General features: G+C 45.8%; 2 protein-coding genes across 2 annotated transcripts in view; one reads left to right on the top strand and one right to left on the bottom strand.

The window, feature by feature from the left end:
- The window catches only part of LOC142585886 (midasin), a 344,435-nt gene that overhangs the window by 178,676 nt on the left and 137,790 nt on the right, over positions 1 to 27,969 (bottom strand). The window contains exons 24-29 of the mRNA XM_075696967.1: positions 23,983 to 24,194; positions 22,078 to 22,200; positions 20,570 to 20,869; positions 19,765 to 19,941; positions 15,891 to 16,082; positions 15,657 to 15,827 (exon numbers count right to left, since the gene is read on the bottom strand). Of these exons, the coding sequence (XP_075553082.1) occupies positions 15,657 to 15,827; positions 15,891 to 16,082; positions 19,765 to 19,941; positions 20,570 to 20,869; positions 22,078 to 22,200; positions 23,983 to 24,194 (1,175 nt within the window). The remainder of the gene's footprint in view (positions 1 to 15,656; positions 15,828 to 15,890; positions 16,083 to 19,764; positions 19,942 to 20,569; positions 20,870 to 22,077; positions 22,201 to 23,982; positions 24,195 to 27,969) is intronic.
- LOC142584525 (uncharacterized) lies at positions 21 to 16,736 on the top strand. Its single transcript, XM_075694639.1, has 4 exons — positions 21 to 24; positions 1,648 to 2,387; positions 2,876 to 3,141; positions 15,559 to 16,736. Exons 1-4 carry the CDS (start codon positions 21 to 23, stop codon positions 15,572 to 15,574), a joined length of 1,026 nt encoding a protein of 341 aa, XP_075550754.1. The 3' UTR covers positions 15,575 to 16,736.

The following is a 27,969-nucleotide window of genomic DNA, read 5'->3' as shown; positions in this document are numbered from 1 at the left end:
AGCAATGCCAAGCAGATAACATGGGCAAGTGATATCCCCCAAAGCAACCAACACACGGGCTTGATGCCTGCGTGTCTCCAGGGCACGGAGCAAGAAACATTTAGGAGTGGAAACTCCGCTGTTTGCGGCGAGCAGAAAAAGTCACATGCCCGCGGAGCCGTTATCGTACTGGCGGCGCCTCGCAACCTGAAAAGAAATCACCGCTGTTGAGAGCACGCTGGAGCCGCTTGCCCGGGCGCTGCATTTTTTTTTTCGTTGCGGCTTCTACGACGCGCCGCATGGTGCCGCCACTGTATATGGCCCCGTCGGCGCATACAACAATTATGACCTTATCTGGTCGCCCGCGCTCGCTCACGCTGACGGGAGTTTCACCTCCTAAAATGTCTTACTCCGTGCTCCAAGGTCACGCGGCCAGGGTCACAAGCTAACAGCCTAGTCACGGCAACCGAATCCAAAGCAAACTACTTCTTCGCCAGTTCTGCGCTTAGCCAATGATGAGTTCGCTTTGAAAATGATTGACAGATGCGTGATGTGTTCATAATTTGCGGTGCCGCCTCGCAGACTCTGCCAGCCAGTGATGCAAGCACAATCCTGACCAATCGCATAAGGCCAAGTGAATAGTTCACTTTCCAAACCGTCATAAGATTCTGCCCCAGGAGGCAGCTTTCGAACACATAAATTCAGGAAAAAAAAAAGTGCAAAGTCATTGAAACTAAAATACACAATACCTAGTAGTGCCCACATGACTAATTATATGGCAGCCAATTGCGCTGTAGGGCCACATGAGAAGTAAAAAAACATGCAATTTCATTTCTACCATTTTATCCTGAACTAGTGCAGTTTTGTTGTTCTTTACTGGGATGCAGCTAAACTAAAGTTACACAAGAAACCGAGAAAGATGGCACTGCCAGACGGCACATAAACGCTATTAAAATACAGAGCGAGTAACTCTTGTATTACGCACTGGCATGTAATCATCATTCAAAACAAGTTTCAAGCCAAAGAAGGCATGTGAACATGTTTCTTTGACACAAAGAGTGCGGCAAACTTTGCATAAATAGCAGATGGTAAAATGTGGCAGGATTTATAGAGGATCAGCATAAAAGCTTATTTAAGGAAAAAGAAAAAAATTCGGGATGGAAAGGAGCGGTGGGCGATTATCATTCCGCTCATATAACCTCCCCCTTCAAACAGGCTATACTAGTGAACACCTGTGACGAACAGAAAAACAAGCTTTACAGGAGCAAACCAGCACAGCGTTTTCAGTTGACGATGGATACATCGTCGCTTAACCTTACTAGCAAATACTTTTATAGACTCAAAGGAAATACTGGCGCAATTGACGTGCGGGCCGCTTGTGCAAACACACGCAGACAGCGGCCGAAGTGCGACTTTAGCAATGATACTCGTCTCAGTGCTTTCGTGCGTTTAATATCTAGCCACGGCATCCGTGTGGAGCGTTCATTACGCGCAGCGAGTCCCGACCAGAGCGCCGGCGAGACGCGCAGACCCAAACGGAAAAAAAAAAAAAAACAAAGGAGTCGAAAGCGCACGAGAAGGCGCGAGAAAGAGGAGAGCAGCGGGATGAAGCCATCACTTCCCCTGTGCGTCACGTTCCTCGATAACGCTTGCCGCAACTGCCGCCAGGGGACTCCATCCCGCCCTCCCCCAGCGACCCGCGCAGGGAGAGCGGCGCGCATGGCTGCCGCGAGGAGAGGAGCGGCGTGACCAGCGTGGCGTCGGGCAACGGGAGCTCGGCGTGCTCGGGCCCGTGGGCCGGGCCCTGGGCGGGCGGCGCAGCGGCCGAAGCGGCGTTGCTGCTAGCGCTCGCCGCCCTCGGCATGGGCACCAACTGCCTGCTCATGGGCCAGGTGGCCGCCCGCCGCCGCGGCTGGGCGCAGGGCCTGCTCTTCCATCAGGGCCTCGTCGACTGCACGCGCGCCGGTCTACTACTACCGCTAGGCCTCGCCCTGCTCCTGTGCCAACGGGCGCCGCCGCGGTGCCCCGTGCTTGAGTCGGCCTTCCTGCTGCTCGTCACCGTCTCCACAGTAAACCTGCTCACGTGGGTGCTCAGCGACGGCGGCCCGGACTCGCCGCAGTGCCTCGCGCTCGCGCTCTTCCTCGTGTGGTTCGCGTCGGTCACCGTCCAGCTGGGACCGACGTTCCTGGCGGGCGCCCGTGCCGCGCACCTCTGCCCCGTGCAGCCGGGACCGCACTACGTGCTCGGCCTGCTCTGGGTGGGCGTCAACGCGCTCTGCGTGCTCCTCACCGCCATGCACCTGCGGCGGCTGCACCGGGATCTATGCCGCTCCAAGGTGGAGGCCGCGCGCGTCGCCTCGCTCGTCACTGCGATGATGGTCTCCTCGCCAGGTGACCGGACCATGCAGGTGCGTGCAACGTCTCGCCATCGCTGGCTGCGCTTCCGTCAGGCACGCGATGGCGGCCCACTCACGGTAATATACACGTTACTCGATGACACCGCACCGCCTCCTCCCACGCTACACGGATGGGCAGTCGCCCTTCTCGAGAAGCTCTCCCCCGCATGCAGAAAAGCATGGGCGGCAAACAACACTTCCAACAACTAGTGAGGCAAAAAGATCGTCATACACAGGGATTAAAATACAGAGAAATGTCAGCCAACCGAGCAGTCACACACAAGAGTGAGGGGAAGTCAGCATAGAGACAGCACAGAGGCGCATTAACGATGGGCAGAGTCGCCCACTACGTCCGTGGACTCTAAATCGGCGGCTCGAGCCACTGCATGAATCCACATTTAGACAGGAGCTCAACCCAACAAATACGTACGCATAATCTTTCTCTTTAAACGAGGCTTGCCTGTTTGCCCTGAGGTTAAAGGCAAGTGCTTTTCTTAAAGGACTACGTGGAGCGCCAGGAGCGGTGGGGGCTGCGGCGGCTGCGCGCCTTCGGTCTGCTGCTGGCTGCCTACATGCTCTTCTGGGGGCCACTGTTTGTGGTGACGCTTGTTCAGCCCAAGGCACCCCTACCGCACCAGGTTGCCATGCATGTGGCTTTTGTGCACGCCACAGTCAACCCTGCACTGCTTCTCGTGCTAGACACAGACCCACGGGGCTCCCCTGGTGCGACGCCCCTGCAGCTGCCCGTTGACCAGATGGTGCCTTTGTAAGTATGCCCACGCCTCACTGTGCCTTCTCCACATCCGCAGGCTTAGAAGTTGAGGTCCTACACTTTTTTCTCCCATGCAATGCAGTGAAGCCTCCGTTGCACAAGTGTAAGCAGTGCTCTCGACTCTTCCATAATACAAAACCTAGGGGAAATGTTGCGCTTTGTCACCATAATATTTTTCTCACGCTACAAAGTCACATACTTGCTTCAAACTGCACAATTTTTCTCCCTTCAATATGATAGGTTAGGTCTGATTTCATAAGCCAAGTGTGTAGCAGTATCTTAGATGCCCTAATGGCCCATTTGTAGCCATATTTCAGACTAATAAAGTGTTAAAGCTTCACCGTGAAATGAAACTGTCTTGAGTATGAAGACAGTACATTGTTGATGGCACAGGGCACTGCTGTAGCACTTGAATTGCATCAACATGTATAATGTGCCACAAAATAATAGATAAGTCCAAATAAAATTATCTATATTCAGGCTTGCACACTGCACATTCCTTTTATCCATAAGAACTGTGGCATTCTTATTTTTTCTTGTTTCTTGGCCTGAAGAAGTATACACGACTCCTTACCAGTGTCATTCTATCAGCGCAGAATATGCTTATTTAGCTTCTAAAATAATGGCAGACGTTACTGCCTATTTAGTGTGGGTTGCTATATGTGGTACACTACAACATGAGTCGCAGTGCAGAGCTGCCTATGAAGGTTGAAAACAAAGAAGCACAGTACATGTACCAGGGGAGCAACACCGCGAACACATGCAGCAAGGACCCGCTTGGCTTCGTCGAAACACCTCGATTCCACACCACAAACGATAAACGTGAGCACAGCACCAAGCGAAAGAGTCGCTGTGAACCTGGATGTCGTAGCCATCTTTGTTATCTTGTACAGTGTTGCCAGCACAAGTAACGAATTCTGGAGTTGCCAATATGCCATAATCGTAACCCTGTGAGAGGCTTCTTGCAAAGCATGGGCATTTCAAACAGACATAGTGCAATGGGTAGACCATGCGATGACAATCATGTCTGCAAAGTACAACATTGACATATGCCACTAAAACAGTTGAAAATACAAACAAGAGCATGTGCACCCTTCTTGCTGAAGAGCCTTGGCCCACTCACTAGATGGAATCGCACACATGGTGCTTCCATGTGACAGGCGTTTTGCGTGCAGCACACAAATAGCCAGCAGAAGAACAAACTTTGCAAGTCATGTGAAATGAAGAGCGTGCATAATTACCTCAGGAAATATGCTAAGCACCAGAAAGACAAGGGAGACAGTCCCAGAAGGAAGGGTCACAACAAAAAAAAATGAGGCATGTCCTCAACTCCTATGTGGGAGACGGCAGGTGAGCAATGTCGTTTGCAGCTGCCAGTGAAGGCAACAGAGAGAGATCTGCTACGGGGAGGGTATACTGCCTCATTGCATAATAGCCTTCCATTATTTCAGTTGCTTTTATCTTGGCTAGTAAAATACTATCTGGATGGCACTTCACAACTTCCAGCATATAGCCAAAATTACCAATGGGGTCTGATTAGAGGTCCTGTTAAGCATGGGCAGGGTTAGAAAAGAACTTTGGAAGGCACTACTATGTCATTGGCCAAGTAAACACTGTAGCCACCACTTCACTTTATCATCTCTCACCTATTTCAGGAACAATGGTATACCAAAGCAAATCACAGCCATATCGTTACAATGGCCTACAATATCCATTTTGTTAGGGCACATATGTTGACTAAGAATCTAATACTAGTGTCACATGGGCATTTCAAAGGCCCTCAAATCTATAGTCTCTTGGCTGAACGGCTGAGTGAATACTGCTACGTAGGAAGCTTCAATGAATACAGAGTCAACAGTCTGTCGAGTCAATAAAGTGACACTTGTCTATCACAATCTCGAAGGCCTTTGAACAGTGGTGATGCACACTTTCATCGGCAGCCTGTTTGCACTATAGTTCCATAACAAAAAAGTTTGACAAAAGTAATAATAAGAAACTATTTCTCGTACATGAATGAAGGAAGAGCTCACAATCTATTCCATGAAAGGGAAAAAATTGTCATGCACCTGAATATATCATGAAGCTACAAAGGAAATCCACACGAGCTTCTCAGAAAGAATGTTTTGCAGTTGAGCAAAAAATTTGTCCTGGTCCATGACGACCAGGACAAATTTTTCCTCAACTGCAAAGCGTTCTTTCTGAGAAACCCATATGGGTTTCCGTTGCAGCTTAATGCTACATTCGACTGGATGACAATTTTTCCCTTTCGTGACACTTCCACCTTGCGAGATTCCATAAAAGTGATTCTCCATAATCATGCCATAATGAAAACACCCAAGCCAGCAATCTCAATGTTGCCAGAACACTTATACAACATGGATGCCCAGCCCATGAAAACAGCGGGAAATGATTGTGACTAAAGATCTAAAGCCGTTTCATTGAACATTAAAAAAAAAACACTGTGCAGCAACAAAAATAACCTTTACTTTACTTTATGTTATCTACTTGCCTGGTTCCTTTCAGAGATACAGAGCTTCCAGTGGGGATGGCAGTAACACAAATGCTTGGTGTCAAATTACTGAAAAATCTCTGGCCGCTGGGTTTGCAGAGTACTAGCAACACAACTCCTTTGAGTTCAATAGCATTAGCCTTGACAGTCACTAAATCGACGGCCATTAAAATGTGCCCGTGTGCTGTTGATATAAACCCACATCTGGAGCAATGCAACTTCCAAACATGTTAAATACTATAAGCCTTGCCTGTACCCCCTTGTAATGAAACTATCAACATATCCACAAGTGAAACCCAAATGATAAGCATAAACACAAGAAAGTTTATGTTAATGATGAATGATCTTTAATGATAAGTGTAAAAGCCCTTCAAAAACTGATGCCAAATTTTATCTAAGATATACCACCTGAGAAGAGGCACATCTACTGCATTTTGCACATACATCACCAGCTATTTTTGTTTTTTTAGATCAGTTGTACCAGTGCGCCAGCCTCCATATTCCCAAAAAATAAGATTGCGATTCTGCTCCAGGTTAGGTGTGCGGCACTTCAACATTGCCATCAATCTCAAGTATTCCCCAAAGTGCCTTTCAGCAGTAAAAAAAATGTGTTAATTAGACAAGGCTAAATAAGAACTGTACAGGGAGTGCTGTAGAATTTACAATTTCAGACAAATTTGTTTTTTCATCATGGTATGCTAAAAATGCTGTGGACATGTGAATAGAAATCAAACTGTGAGTCACAGTCAGCATTTTAGACACATGCACACATTCAAAAAAAGCTAATGAGTTACAACTAAATTCACAGACACAACGATAATAATAAATTCCCAGGCAAGATGGTTAATGTGCACACAGTAGGTACTCTTACAGAAAATTATGCCACTACAATTCACTTTTTCATTAGTGCTGGCTACTCCACAGCTGCCAGTAATGGCGTCATAGATCGATGTCCAACATTTTTGAACCCACTCATAAACTTCCTTCTTGGGAAAAGGAGGCATCCCAATGCTGATGTGTCTAACTTCCTCTAACTAAACGCACACACACAAAAAATAAGAGAATATAAGAAAAAGAAGCTTCTGTCTCTTTGCTGTTCCTCAAGTAAGCAAACAGATAAGCGAGCACAGTAAGGTAAATGGGTCACCTTGGTTTCACTGCTTAACTTTCAATAGTTTTTCCAATGCACCATTTTCAACAGCTTTTCTAATTATGTATGAAATTTTAAATAAGTTTCAGATTTCAACATACTTTTTCTCACGAACTCTAAACAGGATGACTATTTAGGTAAATTGGCAGGGGTATTCCATATATTACTGCCTTCAAACAGAACCTAAAAGATTTGGTCTGCACTAGCAGTGCTCAAGAAAAAAATATTCACACCTGAAGAATTTTATAAGAGCAGAGCTTCAGGATTTTAATTTTTTTCACCAATATTATATTACGAGTGTTTTAATATACATTAGAATTTCAATACAGAACGGCCAATAAATTGATTAGTTTTGTATTTTGGTAACACAAATAGACTTTCATTATTCGCAACAAAAGATTTTGCAACTTTCTGCAAACAGAACCATAAGAGCAAGCTCTAAAAGATTTTTTTCAGAAGGCGGAGGGACCTGAAGTATATCTTTTTTGCAGCACTTGTCTTCTAGCCAGAAAGCCATCGTTAAAAAGCGGTGTGCCCGATAGATGACCGAAAGAAGGACAGCTGATATATGGAAGGCTTTACAATACGCTGTCTCATGAGTTTGACTCTCCCCGCATGACTGCATGTTATTTCGCCACCGACTGAAGCAGTAAGACCTACTTTCTTGTTTTGATATGTTGCCAGCGCCTTCAAAAACTTAAACTAGCAAAGCGTCCAGTCAATCCAGTAGCCATCAACTGCACCCAAGCCATGCGAAAAACTAGCTGATGCATTGACTTCTTTATGCTTAACATATCTAAGAGTGTTATGACAGTGTATGACATGTAGTCCTGCACTTTTTTTCTCAGTAAACTGAACTCCTGTTAATCGCAACATATTTCTTTAATCCCTTGAGGTTTCGTTTAATGAGATTCTACTGTATTAGGTCTAGACTGTTAGCTCCACTATAAGCTGTAAATGTTCTACTATAATCTGGTATGCAGTTATCCTGAAAAGGCACACTAATGCAAAAAATGCAAAAATGGCACTTTGAGAAAAATGCCGTTTTGTTTCCTCATTTACCACAATGGTAAAAAGAACTCTGGCAGAACGCCGCAGCGACACGCGATTTCTCGCTTCCTTTCCATTATCCCCAAACTCCTTCTTAAAGTTTACTTTGCTTCTTCATAATTCTTTGCTGCCTGAGGGGGAGCGGAACTCTGTTCTGTCAGCACGTTCCTTAAGAGCAGGTGAGAGCAATCTCAGAGAAAACACATGGCTTGATGCCAGGCACACTCAGACCAGAACTTCAAGTCGCGTTTTCATCATTGTCTACTTTGCATGTGCTTTTTGCGTGTTAGCGCATAATGGGCTAAATTCTCACATGTGTTCACCTATTACGTTACCTAAAAGAACCACGCCAGTACAATATTCTGAAATAATATTTGTCATTGTATCTAGTTTCACACTTGATTAAAAAAATATTTACCTCCAACCACCTTTTGCTTTTTTGCTGGAACTCTAAAGAGCGCTTACACCAGCAAAAAAATGTTTTGGTGAAAAATACTTTGGCGAAACTTCAATCATACTATCACCAACCAACTCAATTTTTTCCAAGAGAATCAACAATTGTTGCTTTTTGGGTCTGGGACATTTCACGCTGCATAAATCAGCACAGTTCTGAGCATGCGGTGCAGATCGCATAGAGATAAACAGATCATGACTAAATTCGGAGCGCGAACTGCTGGGACACAAGCTAAGGCACAAGAAAAGACTGGACCAACTTGCCCACTTTTCACTTTTGATCCATAGGTCAGTGTGGTTCATAAGGGTCTGAGATTTGTATGTGTTGCACCACGCATTGTCATAAATCTTAGACGCCATGGCTGATCGCACTTACCATATTTACTCAAATCTAATGCGCACTTTTTTTCCGATAAAACAGGTCCAAAAATTTCATGCGTGTTAGAATCAAGTATGACCCTAAATCCGCGTTACCATATCGCCATCGGCATTAGAAAAATGGGCTCCTCATACGCAATTCTAGCCTAGCTGCCATAGCTTCCTCCATGTGCATACCTCCATGTTGTACATGTAACCAGGCGCAGGTGTAACCTAGTCTACTGCCTGTCTTCCCGTTTTCTGCGTTTATTCAATCAGCATGTAAGTGCCGAGTGCGAAGACACGCCGAGTCCACCATGATGCTGCATTAGAAAAAAACATCATGTGCGCAGAGATGGACGGAAATCAGGCCGCATCACGGCTGTTTGGAGTTCCCGAAACTTGGGTACGGGACTGGCGTAAACAGAAGGAGAATATTTTCACCAGCAAAGCAACAAGGAAGGGTTTCAGTGGACCGAAACAGGGCCGCTTTGCTGAAATAGAAGAGCTGCTCGCGGAATACGTGCAAGAGCGGTGAGCGGCCTGTGATGACTGATCTGCTCAAAGTACGGGCGATGCAGTTAGCCCTACACAAAGGGCTAATACGGAGTGACTTTAAAGCGAGCAGGTGCTGGCTATCAAATTTTATTAAAAGAAAAGGCATTTTCTCTTCGAAGGCAGACAGGGATATGCCAAAAATTGCTCGAAGAATATGAAAAATTGCAGTTTTCAGCGGTACGCTTTGAAGTTGCACCTTAGAAACGGCTACCACTTCAGACAGATTGGAAATGCCGATCAGACGCCGCTCTACTTTGCCACCACAACCGTTGAAAAGAAGGAGGCGAAGCAAGTGCGCATTTTTTCTTTCGGTCATGAAAAACTAGTCACCGCAACGCTTTGTTGCACTGCAGATGGGCACAAGCTGCCCCCGTATCTTATCTTCAGATGGAAGACGCTCCCGAAAGGAATATTGTTTCCGAGTGGCAAGATTGTGCACGCAAATGAAAAAGGTTGGATGACCACAGATTTGGTCACCGACTGGATTGATAATGTTTGGCGGAAGAGAGCCGGCAGCAGTTTGGGTCTGCGTGGGATGCTTGTGCTCGGCATTTTCAGGTGCCACCTTGACCAGCGCCTCAAGGATAAGCTGGCTGCATGCAACACCGACCATGTCCTCATACCTGGCGGCATGACATTGCAGCTCCAGCCGCTCGATGTTTGTTTGACTAAGCCAGTGAAAGATAGAATTCAGGCACTCTACACCGAATGGCTTGTCAGTGGCCGCCATGAATTCACGCCCGCCAATAAAATGAAGCATGCCTCGCTGCAGGGCTTTGCTGGATTGGTGAAAGATGCATGGTGCACAATCTCGTCTGCCATGGTCAAGGCCTTTAAAAAGCGTGGGATTTCGAATGCCATGGACGGCACCAAGGATGGAACGCTTTGGTCTGTTGATAGCGATAAGGAGTTGTCTGATAGTGACGACGAGTGATATCAATTGCCCCACACGACTCGTACCGGCGCAGTGAAAATCTTGGCGGAGAGGTACGTCGCTTCCATTTGTGTTTTTATTCATCGAAACTTTAGTGTACTGGGAATAAATCTGTTTTCCAAATGAGACAAAATAGTATTTCTATGTGAAAGCACGAGGTGCGCGGTATTGTGCTTCCCCCCCCCCCTTTTTTTGGTCATGGAAAATGGGTGCGCGTTAGAATCGAGTAAATACAGTACTCACTGCAGATCGAAAGATTCTGATAAAAACTGTTCCACGGCGTTTTCCGCATTAGCCATTCATGATTAAGCACTCTGACTAGTAAGCTTTCCATTGCGCTAAAAAAAAAAATAGCTACCATGAAAATTGCTTCTCAGTCCCTTTAAACCAAAACGAAATCGAGCTGATGAACGATGCTGGATGCCGCCGAAGCGAAACATGATGCCCACATCGCGCCGCCTGCAGCAGGGAACGGCGGCACGTTTGGGTTATCGCCTAATAAATGCGTGTAGTACAGTACCAACGGCACTACGCATCTCACGCTGTAAGACAGAAAAGCGAAGATGCTTATCGCAATAGGTTTGGCAACAATAACTGTGAATGCAGCTTGCAATGACTGAGGCGGAAATTTGTTGGTACCGGAATAAGAAACTGCGCCGTCGTTTTGACGTGAGACAGGCGATTATATCTGTTCAGTAGTCCCCACAGCGATCATCAGATGTTACCCAACAAATAAAAAACAAGAGTATAAGAAGTTACGGGTATTCATTCTGAAGAAGAAAAAGAAATGTCACAATTTCGCCAGAAAGGCGGAGCATTGATGGCAATAACAAAGAGACAACTACACAAATTAAGGTTCGTAGTTTTATCAGCATCAACATGAACAGATCTCACTCGACCACAAACCCTCACTGCTGCAATGCATGTGAATGCTTTGCACCATGTCTCCAAAACTTGAGATAACGTAAATGGAGCACATCAAGGCACCAACCATCAGCTCGGCCTTTGCACTTGCCACAGGTTACCTCTAAGATACAGCATGTGTCCCGTGCATAGATAGCCATGTGCAGCCATGGCAAGGGTAGAGGAGGAGACACATGTGCTAAGGGGAGGGGGCAGAAGGAGCATCATCACGCCCCCCTGCCTTTAGTACGTGCTTGCTCACGCTAAGGCATATTCAATCCCTCCCCACCCCTCTTGCGCTGAAGGGATCGACAGCTTGTGTTTCTCCGAGCACTCCGAGCTGCCCCGCACCCGGCAGCCTCCACAATTTGTTTACTAATACGGCATGCGCAGCAGCAGTGTTTCCAACATGCCATGTCCTGGCACGCAAGCTTCGATGGGGTTTTTGCCGCTCATACTTTTTATGCCGAAAGAGCCTTGCAAATAACTTCTGCGTCGGTTGATACTTTTATAGCTTTCTTTGCCACACTCACTAGCTAGACAGGTTCTAGGTACACGATTGAAATTGCTGAAAACTGTTAAATCGAAGCTGTGTGAAATTACTTCACTAAACAGCAGAAAGAAATACACTGTTTTCAATGGAACTAAGACCATGAAATAAAGATAGTTTGTTACATTGCAAATACCGTTAAGTCAAGTTTCGTTATATCAAAGTTTGACTACATCTGATATTTGTCATAAGCATACACACAGATATCGGCGGGAAAAAAATCGCAGTTAAGTCTTTGCAAAAGAAACGCAAGTGGGGATACGTAAGTGCCAATAGGAGACATGAGAGCAACAATAAATATAGTGTTTTTCCATGTATAACCTGGACCCCAAGTTAGAACAACCCAGAAAGAAAAAAATATATATGTGCATGGAACCTACAGAAATAAGTCTCGGGGATGCATGACTTTTCCACTCTATATCTTCGGCCAGCGGCTCTGTTCTTCACCTCTTTGGCAATGCTAACAATCTTCTGCTATGTAAAAGACTGCCATCACGTGCAGCTCTCACGATTCGAGTTATGGTTCGCTGGCACCGCATGCACTATTCGCCAGCTGCTAATACAGCTAAAACATAAAATTGTGATCCGACAACAAGAGGCAAATCGGCGACCATGAAATGGAGAGGTAGCTTCAACGTGCATGGGTGGTAGTTTCTAGGAGATAACAAAACTTTAGATGGCGGAGAACTTTGCCTTGAGGTGTAGCTTGATGTCAGCGCCATGCGCACTGCCGTGAAGCTACACCTCAAGGCAAAATTTGCATATAATCCGCGCCCTGACATTACTGTCAAATTTTACTAATTCTTGGTGTGGCTTACAGGCGAAAAAATACAGTACATGCTCGTGCCCTACATTGCTATGAATGCAAAATTACCCGATCAGTGTTTTCACCCTGCATTGGCAGGTTGGCTTGCTGACTACAATCTAACCAGCCAAGCTACTAGCAAAACAGACGCTTGGATCCAGTACATGTCATTTCAAATTGTGTTGGGTTGCTCGACTATCACGCGTCCCCTGATGATGTTTTCCCCGCATGGCTCTTGCACCATCTGTAATCCGGCTTCTCCCCGCAGCTAAACGCCGAAGGCAGTCCATGTGGTTAAAGTACATTACGAGATGGTGCGAGTGTTGCGCAGCTAATGCCACCTAACAGTGGGGTTAGTCGGCCACGACAGGGAGTGGGCTCTTCCTGTTTGGCCAGGGGTCAGCAAGCGGCATGGACCATACTTCTGCGAGACTGTCTCACGAGGCCTAGGAGCGCAGGACACTGGAATGGACGAACACGATTGTTCGAATGCGCCATCATTCGCTTGCCCGTACATGCAAATGACCAGGCGTTGGTGTCCAACATGGGACAAAGATATTCGCTGGATACCCAGTCGCAGTGAGTCGGATTTCCTAGATTTGTTGCACACCCATCGGTATGTTCTGTGGATAGCAATTCGGCTAGCAGGCGTTAGTGTATGAAAGGTGCAATAAATGCCCTTGTGACTGTTTGCACTACTGTGTTGTCGTTCCTTTGTCCCACGAGCACGGGTGAGACCTCATAGTTGGACATGGTGGGAACCGCTCGTGGATGCACTCTGCAGCTACAATTGTCAGTCTGGCCTGTATGTGTGTCTGATTTCTTGTTCAATCACCGATAAGGTGATCTTATTCATCACCCTATCGAACATATTGATGGCGAGCTTCCCACGACACCTAACCAGCCACTCTGCCGGCCGCACTGCTTACGACACTAGGCCTAACCAGCGCCATTTCGCTGGGAGTTGGCAACCAAAGCCTCACAAGAATGAATCCGCTGACAGCATGGGTTCAGGCAACTCGTTTACCAAGCATTTCTTTTATCAGGTTCGAAAACGAGTGTACTGAACTTTTAGATCTGCTACAGTGAAACCTCATTAAACCGTAGCTCGTCGGAGCTTGGAAAAAGTACATACTAAATGGCAGTACTGCTTAACAGAAATAGCATGAGATTGCCCACTTACCTGTCAAAAACAGAACTCAGGGAGAGTGCGATGAAAGGACAAAACATGCAGTATTTATTCACTTCGCGCGACAAAAGTGTGCTATTTTCATTTTCGTTTGATGCCATGGTGGCCTAGCAGCGACGACAGTGGCCTCAAACTTGCTGAAGCTGCAAGCCAGCTTTTCAGCCAGCCCCCTCTTTTCACAGATTCCTCATTGGCGTTGCATGTTCTCTGTGTGCAGGGGCGGCAGCGCTGCAGAAGTCACGGGGCGCCTTTTTCATTGCGGGGTGCTGTTCTCATCGCGACGATTGCATTCATGAGGATGACGTAACGCGCACCTTCTGCCACTGTCGGGCCTGAATCACCCGTGCTGTCGCTTTCCGTGTTGCCCTCATCACTGTCGCCAGTCGACACTTCAGCAACAACAGAGGCAACGATGGCGAAAAGTCTCGTAGCCGACATCTCTTCACGGTTGCAGCAACGCTGCCAAGCAACTTCTTCACATTCCAAGTGCCACACATTGTAGTCAACAGCAGATGCCTGTTCTGTGCCAGTGCCAACTTCTTCGTGCCATGTTCGATAGCACGAACGATGTCCAATTTTTCTTCTATGCTGAGCACCCAGGGCTTTTTCCCGAGCTCCGGCATGACACATTCACATGATCAGCTCGTCGCAGAGATCAGAAAAGCCCACCATCAGATAGTTGACGAAGGACACAACATAATATATGAGTGGTTGCCTAGTCACTGTGGTATACATAGCAATGATCAAGCAGACGCAGCTGCCCGATCTGCCCATGACGGCGTCAACTGCATTGCCATTCCTCTTTCGAGAGACCTCCCTGTCTTTCCTTTGTCTTTCCCTCTTTCTCTCGACATGACACAAGTCCTTGCTTCCACGACGCTGAAATGATGTTGATGTGGCTTCACACGCAAACGCACAGGGCGCTTCGAGGCCATTGTTCTGGTTTCTGAGTGTTGTTCTGATGGGCCACCCGATGGGGATGGCACACTGCTGACGATTGATGACGATTGATGGATGACAATTGCGCAACGAAAAGTGGAAACACTACGCGTTAACCGATACGTACGTAATAAGCTGGTATGGTTTATGCGGATACAAATGCATTATGTTCAATGACCGCTGAGTCAGGAATTGCACTTTACTACTTTTAAAACGAAACTACTATCTAAGTGCATACGATTTAACGAGGTTTTACTGTATCAGCACAATGTAATAGCAGCACATGCTTGACTACACAAATAGAGACTGCTAACAACTAAATGCGTGCACTCTTCTTGCTTTAACAAGCAGCTTCATGCATATAAGTTTGGAGCATTATTAAACAAAAAAAGGTAAACAGATGTCTTGGGTGTTAATTTTAAATTAACAATTTGAGTGAAGATATGAAAAGTGCTGATTATCAAATTAAAAAGATTCACAGCAAAGTCACCCTTTAAAAAGGCCCAAATTTGCACATGAATGGAAGCAAATTGTTCGTCTTGTTAGAATGTGAGCATAAAACAAGCCTAATCTAGTTTATTTAGGACACCAATGCTAAGTCTCATGTACACTGACCTGTTTATTTAGTACCATTTTCAGTGTCACTAAAGAAGAGATAACATAGCATTGAGAAGAATACGTAGTTCATTTTCCCTAAGTGAACATTGATGCATCTTCCTGTTCAATTAGCATGTAACTATTGTACTCGTATAGGGAATACTGTCATGTATGTGGCTTCAAAGAGTATTGAGCAGCATAGACCAGCAAGTGTTCATTTATGCGCTCTTCAGAGATGAATTTGATCTATTTGTGTTCTTTGTACAGGCGACAGGTGCTTTTTGTATATTTTGGCTGAAATAGCAATTTTAGAATCCTAGTTAGACTGCTGGGTAATTACTTATGTGGCTTTAATATGCTTGTTTGTTGTCATAGATGTAAAAATTAACCTTTCTTTCTCCTTCTCTCCTTTTTCAGGGAGACCACACTGTGATGGCCTATAGGCGTACCTGCCAAAATGCTACGTGACAATCTTCCAGAGAAAAAGACAGTGTTTGCAGCTAGCAGAAACTTACCTGCTCGAAGCTACCGAGGAGTTCAAGAGCATCAGTTGATGTGGCGATTGCCAAGACAGCCAGGGGATGACCGGCCAGCCTGGCCAGGCTTCGCACCAGTGTCGTCTTCCCGCTTCCAGATGGACCGACAAGCAATGTCGCCAGGCCATTTTCCAGGCACTTCGCCAGGCCCTGAGTTACATAGAAACAGATCACACTTAATGGACAAAAGTGCGCAATCTCAGGCTGACTCACCTCCATGGCAGGCGCCTGAGTGTGGAGGAGCCGCAGATCTTCAAGCGCTTTGCATCTCAACGAGGGATCCTGCACAGGAGTTCTACGGGGCAAAATGGCGCCGCCAATGCTCAGCCAGTGAGGAGTGACGTGCATCTCGGGTGGCCGTACTAGGGCTGCCTTGCCAAACACTTGTTTGTAAATGTCCAACACCTGTATAGGCAGACACAGGGTAGGTTGAGGGATGAAGAAAGAATGTAGGCTTATTGTAGCTCCCTCGTGTTAAGCCACAGGAGTGCTGCAGATGGGTTTTACAGAGCAGAGGAATTACCTCAGTCCACACATATTTCACGAATCTGATGTGCTGTCTGCTTGAAGGCTTCAATAATGGTTAACAGACATAGTTCAATGAGCCATTTAAAAGGTGTGCTTGACTGATACACTAGTTCAGCAAAAAGAGTGCATTGTGTGCATCAAAATGGTACCTGCTGTCGTTGCTTAGTGGCTGTGGTGTTGGGCTTTGGGCTGCTAAGCCGGACACGGCGGCCACATTTCAACGGGGGCGAAATGTGAAAGCACCTGTGTACTTAAATCTAGGTGCACGGTAAAGAACCCAGGTGGTCCAGATTTTTGGAGTCCCCCACATAGGCATGCATCATAATCAGATTGTGGTTTTGGCATGTAAAACCCCTAATCTGCATCAAAATGGTAGCATTTTGAAAAAGCAGCTAATAGAGCATAATCTGAATGAACAGTTGTCATCCGCCCATTCTAAATGTGATTTTCATGGGAATAGGGTGGTGGGTGAAGAAAGTAACAATGGGACTAATGACATCAAAATTACAGTAGCTAGAAAAACATACTAAAGAGAAATATAGTGTTGTGATCATATGAAAACTAAAAAATGATAGGAATTAGATAGACCTTGTGAAAACCAACCAAGGGTGCTATGGTTTTTGTATTAGCTTGTCCAAATGTTTTTGCTCTTTGTTTGTTTAAGCATGTGGATGCCAAAGGAAGCATAGATAATGTTGTTTTGAATATGCATAGGGCTGTTTCAAGCTGTGTGGTTGCTTATAGCAAAGCAGGCCCAACACTGAAATCACTTGGATGCTTGTACAGTGGAGTCATGAGACATGTCTCGTGTTGGAGACCACAGAAAAACAACTTTTCAAGGGTGCCAAATTTAAAGATCCTGTTTCCCCATGATCTAGATGAAAACACAAATGTTTACATCTTGTTTTCTTTTAAATACGTGAACGCAGACAGAAAGAAGTAGGTGTGCCAGACAGAAGTGTCCCATGTGTTGCTGTTGAAGTATATATCCACTAGCATAAAGCCTGTAAAACCTGCAACATGGTAACAGCACAGGTACAATAATAGCAACAATTGTGCCACTGGCAAACAAATACATATTGTGTAGTTAAAAATGCAGCGCACTCAACCAATTTAGCTAATTAGATAATTCAGAATGCATGTGTTCAGTTGTTGAGGGCAACTCATTAACGAGTATGACACATCATTCAAACATGCATCATGTTATTCAAAGACATTTCAAGCCCACCAATACAGATGCACTGCAATTCATTAGTTCAGATCACAGGTAATGATAACCCAATTAAACGTCGATATGACAGAACTTCAATATAAAGAAATTTTCAATATAACAAAGTATTCAACTTTTTTTGTAACTTCTTGTCCATAGAACACCATGTATTTAGAACTTCAATATAGGGAACTATGTTGACACACGATTTCAATATGATTAAATCCTACTGCTGCTGTGAAGGAATACCAAAACAACAAATGGAAACTTTTACAGGTGCAGATGGTCAAATGGTTGAATTACAAGAGGCTGCTCTGTAAGCACTACTCAAATTGTGCGCTGCACCCTAGAACGAGCGTTGAGGCAGAGCAGCGTCATGTTCCGTACGAAGTCCAAGTGCAAAAACATCTTATCACGCCCCATGCACTGTGTGCTTTGGGTGTGAGTGAAAGCGTGCGAGTGTGAGCCGAGAAGGATGGTGGCTTGATAAGTGCAGCCTTCCTGCATGAGGAAGGAGAAAGGGGAAGAGCAAGCTTGCGGTAATACAAGGGGGTGGAGGAGGGGCAGGTTGCCGTGCATCTCTCGTGCTTCTCCTTTATTGCCGCAGCTGTGGCTTCGCATGGCTGTGGCTTCGCATGGCTGTCATTGCGGATGCGTGCATACACAGCACTCACATGCCCTGTTTTAGAGGCAATCTGCCACGTGTGCAAAGAATGGGCGTGCCGAGATGACGCGGCATCATGTGCACTGTTTCTCGCGTGTTTAGTACTGAACGTTGCATAATCTCGCGTTTCGAAGACATATTAAGCAAGAGGCAGATGAAGCATTCGCTCCCCGCTGTCAGCAGATTTGGTCTCATTGCAGTCGACGATATCTGCCTTGGAGGCGAAGTGGACACAAAAGTGTGGCTGGCTTTGCTTTGTACTGCCAATGTGATTATATTGTCGGCATGGCATGCAACCTTACCTTTCGTCATCGACTCTCAAATTACACAAAACAAATTTGTGACATTTTTAAATTTGCATTTTCTGATAGTGCGATAATTTGGAAAAATATTGCGGCTCCTTCCGTTTAATGTGACTGTACTTATTTGCATAAAAAGTCTAATTTCAATAACAAAATTTTGATGTAATGAAGTAAACTGCCAATTTTACCGACTTTGTTATATTGAGGTTTAACAGCAAATCTTTTTTAATCTGAGCTGTCAAATGTTACCCTGCGTCTTTTATTAACACAAATGCAGCATACTTCTCTTTGGTTAATCCACAAAAAAAAAACTCAGTGCCCTTCCGCTCTGTGAAGAAGGATGGCCAGCAAAGCTGTGAATGAGGGCCCCTTGATTGTGAACTGCACCTCTGCCGCAGGTCGGCCCGGTACTGCACTATCTTCGGGATTAGCCCACCTATGGGGTGTGCTTAACACCAGCTTCACCTCCGCCGCGGGTCAGCCTGGCATTGCACTATCTTCGGGATTGGCCTATGCATGGGGAGTGCTAAACGCCTGCTTCACCACCGCCGTAAGTCAGCCCGGCATTGCACTACTTTCGGGAACAGCACAAGTATGAAAAATTGTTGGTCGGTGTCCACGGAGAAGAGATCTGCCAGAACCTAGCCATAAACAGCTTTGCTGTAAAACAATGTCTAATACAAAAGAATAATTAAAATATAATGGAACCTTTTATGAAAACAGGGTTTGTACAGAACCATTGTAAAATTCAAGGACAATTAAAAGATTTCCAGGTTGCTGAAGGCCAATACTCAAGGAGGTTGAAATAAACTTCAGTCATAACACATACACTAAAAATATTCAAATTTCCTTAGCTGAATGACTTATACCTGAGCAGCCACAGTCTATGTGGACATACCAAACTGCAATCGCTTAGCAAAACACTCAAACGTGAATATATGGAATCATTTCTCGATATAGTGTCCACGGCATAGCGCCAATTCAGAGTTTGTTACTTTGAGTATTAAGAAATTGCCCCCAAGTCTAGATTTTAAGAAAATCAAGAGGAGCACACTTATTTTCAACAAGCTTTAAGGGCTGTTGAATTATTATTTTTTTCCAATTTTAAGGGTTTTCAAGGAAGTGCACAAACCCGTAGAAGAAGTGTGAAGCTACCTTCTAGCTAGCTTCTGAAACATAGTAAAGCAACATTGTGAGGCAAGCAGAAAGCAAAGCATTACAAAGGGAACCATAAAACACACTTGGCAATGCACATGTCACTCGAAGGAGAAACATCCATCAATTGTTAATGATTTCCATGGTGGCTGAACAATTCTAGCACTAAAATGTACTCCACTAAGCTATACATAAAAGCTTGTGAATGTTGACAGTGCCCGCACTGACCCTGCTTCGATCCTCAGGGGTGCGCATCCGTGCAGCATAGACGAGTCCTACGTGAGCGCCTGGCTCTGGCGGGCCTCGTTCTATGAGGCAAGCCCACCGAGAGATGTCACGCAGGTTGAACTCCCACGGGCTTCCAGAGGCAGCCCAGAGCTTTTGGCTTTGCACCTGATCAACCAACTAGAGGAGCAAGGAATGCAGCACTGAGTATCCCATGATGAACACTTTTCTATGCAGCAAAGGCATCATGACTACACAAAGGAAAGCAATTATTGCAGAACCAAACATGTTCTTTTGCTGCATGATTTTATTTACACTGACTTTTTGGAAATTCTGCACACAGCAGCACCGACGAAGCAGGAGAGCTTAGTTACTAGGCATTAAGATGGTTGTCGCTTTAGCATTCAACAAGGGTCAGAAAAAGGCAATTAAGTTTTATAAATTGCTCAAGGCTTTACACATGATATATCTCACCTGATATGACCACATTACTTATAAAGATTTATTTCACAAAACTAGCATATAATGTTTCTTATAAGCATAGCTAATTTGAACCAGAAATAGCATAAAGTATTCAGGTGACATTGAAATGAGAGAGTGTTAACTGCAACAGCAGCCAATCAGGCATCTACAATATCAGCAATGCTTTCTGTCCAGCTCCTGCGAACTATGCATCCACATTGAAGATTTGGATATGCTCATACAAGGTTTTTTTATGCCACAGATGTTCTTAAGTTGGCGCACTACTCTATAAGTGCACACAATGCTTTTTAAGCCCACTCTTTGGAAGCACACAGCTAGTACTTACCTTCTCACTGAAAAGAACCATGTTGTTCACGGTGTCTTCAGGCAGCATGGGGTGCAAGTACTGCGCAAGGGTTTGCAGATCATCTCTGCTTAGGGGCTCTAGGCTCAGCTGAACAAAGCGATTGAGGAATGAGCGAGGCAAGCCACGTCTTGCTCCACCTTGGCGATATGGGTTTTGGCAGCCAAAGAACCGTGAACGGCCCACTCTGAAGCTGCGGTTCAACTCAGGCACAAACACTTCACCCCGGTGGTCGAGGCATGCATTTAGTCCTTCAAGGACACTCTGAGAGGCCAGGTTCAACTGAAACAAGTAAACATGACTGTAAGTGGGCAAGAGAGCAAGTGCTGTCTAATGGTGGGAACTTAGCATTGCTAGAAGCACAGCCGTGCTTGAGTCTCTGATGCCTTCATTTCGAACACATGCTCCATAATAGCCAATACTGTGATGAGCACAAATAGACTGCGAAAGCTCAACTTAATTTTTTCTTGTCTTTTTATATGCAGTGATTAGGGTAACATACGAAGTTGACTACAGAATGCCCTCAACAAGTTTCAGTTACTTCAACTGCATTTAGACTGGCCACATGCAGTTTCAAACAGGCTTGTAGCAATTGAAGAATAATTAATTGTTGGTCTGGTTGGTTTTGCATTGCTGATAAGGAAAACTAGTGCAATAAGTCTTCTGGGTCTTCCCTTCCTGTGTGTGCAGTCTTTCTGCTTCACTAATTTTCCTCATCAGCAATTGTAACAAATCAACACACAAAAAGAGAGATCACAAGCACATGCATTAAAGGTCAGGTAGAAAAAAACTGCAGTGATTGAAATCATTGGTGCTTTGGTTTTCAAAATTCATCTACAAGGTGGTTATATTCATGTACCTAGCACATGGTTGGTTTTGCTCGAGACGAAGTCAGTCTGCACATTGTTGCCAGACTTGTTGCTAATAGCACATAGTTTTGGACTACAATTGGCACTACTACTGCAACACTAGTAGTGCCAATTGTAACTTACTGTTGCCACTGCATTGCGTGATGTATGCAGCACTGCCATGTGCTGCATACAGCAATTCTCGAGAAATCTCGGCGAACAAACGGTGATTTGAAATAACCCGACCCACAATGAATAGAAACGAGAACTTGAGAACAATGGCTTGTGTGATGCTCATGAAACAAGTGTCAATGTGTTGCTTTCTAAGCCAGTGTGCTTGCACTCCAGAAAAAAAAAAGCAAGAAAGGATGTAATCTACAACTACTCCAAAAGATCCTCCACAGCTCAAGCGGGTGATGTGGGTTGGCCATGCCTATTGCCTCACCACCAAATATGGTCAACCTCATAAAAAAAGGCTCACTGCTCTCTTCTTTACTCCCTCCACAAGAATGAGGCACATCTGCCCACCATTTGAAAAGAGCTACTGAATGCACTACTGTTACAGCAAGCAAGCTGTTCTAAAAAATCTTATTTAAAGCATGAAAATGGGACATATGGTGATTTGAAAACTACACAACTCACTTCGTCCAGTAGGATCCAGTGACCCTCTTGAAGGGCTCGCAGCAGTGGTCCGTCCCTCCAAGCAAATTGCCCCACTGTTTGGTTTTCCATGGGGAGGTCAGCCCCAAATAAGTCGGAAATGTCCTGCATTTCGGAGCACATTAAAATCAAACCTGCCTAGGTTGCCCAAACATCCACAATATAAAAGTGCAAGCATTGCCAAAGTCTGATGAGGCAGTTTCATGTGCACCAAAATGCAAAGAGATGTGAATGCAGTGCCACTATCAGATTAACTAGGAATGAGTGAATAAGAGCATGTCACTGCTGCACAAGTTTTAACCAGCAAACACCAACAATTCTATACACAGCATAAAACTTCAAGGACAGTGCCATGTAGGGCAACAAGTTTGCCAACAATGTTTAAAAAAAAAGTGCTGTTGTTGGCTTTGTTATAAGGATGCATGTTCCCATCACGCATCCTAACAGATGCTGTGGTGAGAAAAAGCTACCAACAATACAATGTGAGCAGTGAGTGTTGACCAATGTGTTGCCAGTACGACAGGGCATAAAAATATTACGTGAAAGGGGTAATTGGTGGAATCCACATCAAGGCAAGTTCAGAATCGCACCCAATATGATTGTTGTATGGTATAGTGCTGTGCAAAGCAAGAAATGTTGAACTTCTTGTTGTTGTATTTCTGTGCAGTGGAATATAGGAAAGGTATAGAGAACGCTTGAGATGTTTTGTTCTGGTGGATAAGATGGTACCGTAAAATCCCAAGAGATAGCCCACTTAAAATCGAAGGAAGATCAAGTGAGAATATGAGGTGGGCTAACTTTCAGTGTGGTGGGTAACTTCCAGGTGGGTAACTTTCAGTTTTTGAGCCGGGCGCTTAGTCAGGGGTGGGTTATCTTTCGGGGGTGGAGCCCATCTCTCGAAATCTTACGGTACATCATTTTTTAAAAATGTAAATGCTTCTGTCTACTAACAGTGTTGTTTTAGTGCTTTCAGACATTTCATGAAGGACAATTATGTGTTTACCTTGCAGTGTGAAGCAAGAATGTTGTGTGCCAAAGGACAGCAAGCTTATATCATTCCTCATAACAAATGTTCATCAAAATGTTTGTACTATGTAATATATTTCACATACAATGTGTGTTTCTATCCCAGCGTGCAATGTTTCCAACTAATAAACTTGTTCCTAAATTATTAATAGCCCATTTTTGCTTCATACAACAAGCATCCATTGTGTCACCAATTTATGTAACCACAATTGGTACTGTTACTGTGGAACTAAGTACCAAACATGTGAAGAGATTCCACAAAGATATTTAAACAGCAATGTAAAATTTCATTGCAGTGTGACACTCAAATGGCCATATGTTATCCTTCATGGCGGTGCACTTAGGCTGTGAGAGCCCTTACTGCCAGTTAGCTCATCGGACCACCACAAACAATGGTAGTAGGGTATCTTCATAAGATCAGAGCCCAGTCAGTCCATTATGTCCAAAAGTTTGCTCAAACCGCCTTAATTACATGTCCCTCATGCGAAACAGTTTAAAAATTCACACCATGCAAGACCATGTGTAAAATTATGCCAGTGTCACAGACCTTAACCGTTTCTCTGTTTAAGCAAGTTTAACAAGTTACTGAGGCCATCCTCAACATGTCAAATAGGTAAATTCCCTACACACGGTTCTCAAAAACAATAGTTAGGTTGCTCCATTACACTTCTTTACTTATGTGCAATTATACAAGCACAATAAACATGATAGGGGGCAAGCTCTTGAGATAAATTTTTCTGATGTACACAACACAAGTAGGGGCCTTTCTCTGCAGGTGAACGCATGGAGATTATTTACTTTTGTTTAGGCCCAATGTAAGCAGCAGCAGAGTACGTAAAAAAATGAGGGAATGGCACATACCGTTTGTTCAGAGAGGTTGATGCGGGTAAGCTGGTTACCCGTGGCTCTTGCTAGAGCGATTACCAGGCTGGTCTTGCCCACTCCAGGTGGGCCCTCGAGCAGAATGGGCTTCTCCAGTTGGAGAGCTCGCACAAGTCGCAGTGCATTGGCACGTGGTGTGCATGCCTGTAGGCTGTAGTGAGCATGTGCAAGAGGGCATGGTCCCATAGGTCCTGCACACATGATCACCCAGTTGACACAGACCACTCTCTTGCTGATCTTCGATGCTCATCCTTTTACAAAGACAAGAGCCTTCCAATAAACAAACACTTTAGAAGAATTCTGTAGATCCCACACACTGTGAGAATCAATATTATGTGAAGCATTTTGTAGGTAGCTGGATATCTAGGATCGCAATGGCACGACACGTCCATGAAAGATGACCTGTAGTGCATGTGATGCAGGCATGTGTGTGTGTGACAACAACATGACGAAGGGATGTTGACAGCAGCATGACGACAACTATGATTGCACGAAAATTACTGCGATGGCAATGGCACAACAATGACCATGTGATTATGATGGCATGTATTGCGCTGTTCACCTCCTCTGCCACCTACTAATGCAGTGAGATGAATCATGAAAGATAGACAGAAACATACCTAATGAAAAGACACCTGAAGAGCCTAAAAAAGCTTCACATTTAAATATTCTCACCCAGCTATTGCAACTAAAACAGTTTACCACCGACATATTGAGAAAAAACGTCTGCCTTTAGCAATGGCTGGTCCTCGGAGAGCGTGCGCGCAACCACGAACTTCGTCGTTCTCGCCTTAAGGGTCCCGTGTCATCACGTGCAAACTTATTTCGCGTCATTGCTCCTCTCTCAAAAGCGACCGGCCCGGTCGCTTCAAAGGCAGCGGGCGCGCACTATGCGCAAGAGTGCCCCAACATGAAAAGACAAAAAAAAAAAAAAAACATACAGGAATGTACACAATGCTGAAGCGGTTTGTGAGAGTTGCTTAGCCCTCGCGTGCGTAGTACGGCTTCATCCGTACTACCTGGACGACTTCAGCACGGGGACGGCGTAGGTTCGAACCAGGATCAGAGCTTTGAGGCACCACCTCGTAGTTGTACGCCACCCCACTGAAGCAGCGTACAACTTCACAGGGGCTGAAATAGCGGCGCAACAATTTCTCTGAGAGCCCACAGTGTCGGATAGGTGTCCACACCCCACACGCGGTCGCCTGGTAAATACTGGACATTCCGTCGGGTCCGGTTGTAACGGTAGGCGTCGGTATTCTGCTCGGTGCAGATGCGATTCTGAGCAAGCTGGCGAACTTCCTCGGCTTTCTCGACAAAATCTTCAGTGGTGTCATTCTTTGTGGTTCCGTGGTCTACCGGGAGCATGGCGTCTAAGGGGGTTGTAACGCGACGTCCGTAAACAAGTTCGAATGGTGTAAATTCGGTGGTCTCCTGCACAGTGGTATTGTAAGCAAACGTGACGTATGGCAAAATTTCATCCGATGTTTTGTGTTCCACATCACTGTACATGGATAGCACGTCGGCTAATGTTCTGTTTAGGCGCTCTGTTAAGCCGTTAGTTTGGGGATGGTAGGCTGTGGTCTTTCGGTGGTCAGTGTGAATCAGTCTGACGACTTGTTGCAATAACTCCGCTGTAAACGCTGCACCGCGGTCAGTAATGAGTACAGCGGGTGCACCGTGGCGAAGCACCATAGCCGGCGACTTCAGCAGCAGTTCCCCGCGGTACAGCTTTCGTCTCCGCATAACGAGTTAAATAGTCAGTTGCCACGATTATCCACTTATTTTGCAAGGATGACGTGGGGAACAGCCCAAGAAGGTCCATTCCCACTTGCTGGAACGGTGCCGGAGGCGGATCCAAAGGCTGAAGGAGGCCGGCAGGCTTGACGGGTGGAACTTTACGCCTCTGACAGTCACGGTATGTTTGCACATAGCACTGAACCGACGAAAATAGGTGTGGCCAATAGTATTTTTGCCGTACGCGCTCTAATGTCCTCGCGAAGCCTAAGTGGCTGGCACAGGGATCGTCGTGACACGCCTGTAAAACTTCCTCGCACAGTGCTATCGGAACGACGAGAAGGAACGTTTCCTGGCTGTTCTCGAAATTTTTCTTGTACAGGACATCGTTTCGCAGGCAGTACAACGTCAATCCTCGTGAAAGTGGGCGAGGGACAACGTCAGCTCCCTCGAGATATTGGATGACTGGAAGCAGCTCAGAGTCTGCACGTTGATAGTCAGCCATGCGCACCACGTCGACGACACCACGAAACAGCAAATCTAGCTCCAAGTCGGAGTATGTCAAGGGAATAGGAGAACGTGACAAGCAGTCAGCGTCGCTATGCTTATGGCTGGATCTGTAGACAACAGTTATGTCGTATTCCTGAAGGCGGAGGCTCCAACAAGCGAGACGACCTGACGGGTCTCGTAGATTGGCAAGCCAGCAAAGCGAGTGGTGATCACGAATCGCTCGAAATGGCCGGCCGTATAAGTAGGGTCGGAACATGCTGATGGCCCACATGACTGCTAAGCATTTTTTTTTGGTCGTTGAATAATTAGCTTCTGCTTTTGTCAGACTACGACTCGCGTACGCAATTACACGTTCTGCGACATCTTGCCATTGAACCAGAATGGCCCCGAGTCCTACGTTGCTGGCGTCGGTGTGTATTTCAGTTGCCACGGTGTCATCGAAATGCGCCAGCACTGGAGCGGATTGAAGGCGTTTACGCAATTCACCTGCTCTTGTTTTTCCATCCATGCAAAGGGCACATCTTGTCGCGTCAGTTTCGTGAGCGGTTCAGCAATCCTTGAGAAGCCTTCAACGAAACGACAGTAGTAAGCGCAGAGTCCCAGGAACCGCTGAACAGCCTTTTTGTCTTTAGGACGAGGAAACTCGGCAACGGCAGCGAGTTTTCCTGGGTCTAGTCGTACTCCTTGGGAGCTGACCACGTGGCCTAGAAACTTGAGTTCCTGGAAGCCAAAGTAACATTTTTCAGGCTTGATGGTGAGGTTGGCCTTGCGTATTGCGGTAAGGACACTTCGTAGCCGGGCGAGATGTTCATCGAACGTGCTGGAAAACACAACAACGTCGTCTAGGTACACTAGACACGTCTGCCACTTTAGTCCAATGAGTACAGTGTCCATCATTCGTTGGAACGTAGCAGGAGCGGAACAGAGACCGAAAGGCAGCACTTTAAATTCGTACAGCCCATCGGGAGTCACGAAGGCAGTTTTTCCACGGTCACGCTCGTCCACTTCGATTTGCCAGTAGCCTGACTTTCGGTCTAACAAAGTAAAGAACTGAGCATGATGCAGACGGTCCAAAGCGTCATTGATCCGTGGCAGGGGATAAACGTCGCGTTTGGTGACTCGGTTAAGCCGTCTGTAAACGCAGAAGCGGAGTGTGTTGTCTTTCTTTTTTACTAGTACGACAGGCGATGCACACGGACTTGTCGACGGCTGGATGACGTCATCATTTAGCATTTCTTGAACTTGACGCTTAATCGCCTCCCGCTCCAAAGGTGACATGCGATACGGATGCTGACGAACAGGTCGCGCCGACTCCTCTGTAACGATCCGGTGTTGCGTAACGGAAGTGCGCTGGACTTTGGATTCCGTGGAAAAACAGCCGGAGAATTCTGTCAGTAGGCCCAGCAGCTGATCCTTCTGTACATCTGCTAAGTCAGCATTAATGTGGACACGGGTATTCAGGCAGGCGTGAGTTGTTGCATCCGGTGAAGTCACATGTAACGTGCCGATGTCGTTCACGAATGCCACAGCTGTACCTTGAGGGACGTGCTGATACTCATGGCTGAAGTTTGTCAACAAAACTTGCAAGAACTTATGCTGTATTCGAACAAGGCCCCGGGCGATGCAGATGTGTCTTTCGAGCAGCAGCGGGATATTTGCCTCGGCAATACCCTCATAGCCGTCGAATGCGTTGCAGGTGACGAGGGTCACTACGCTGCT

The sequence above is a fragment of the Dermacentor variabilis genome, chromosome 6 (genome assembly GCF_050947875.1).
Source record: "Dermacentor variabilis isolate Ectoservices chromosome 6, ASM5094787v1, whole genome shotgun sequence".
NCBI lineage: Eukaryota > Metazoa > Arthropoda > Arachnida > Ixodida > Ixodidae > Dermacentor > Dermacentor variabilis.
This window is presented reverse-complemented; position numbering and strand designations above follow the sequence as displayed.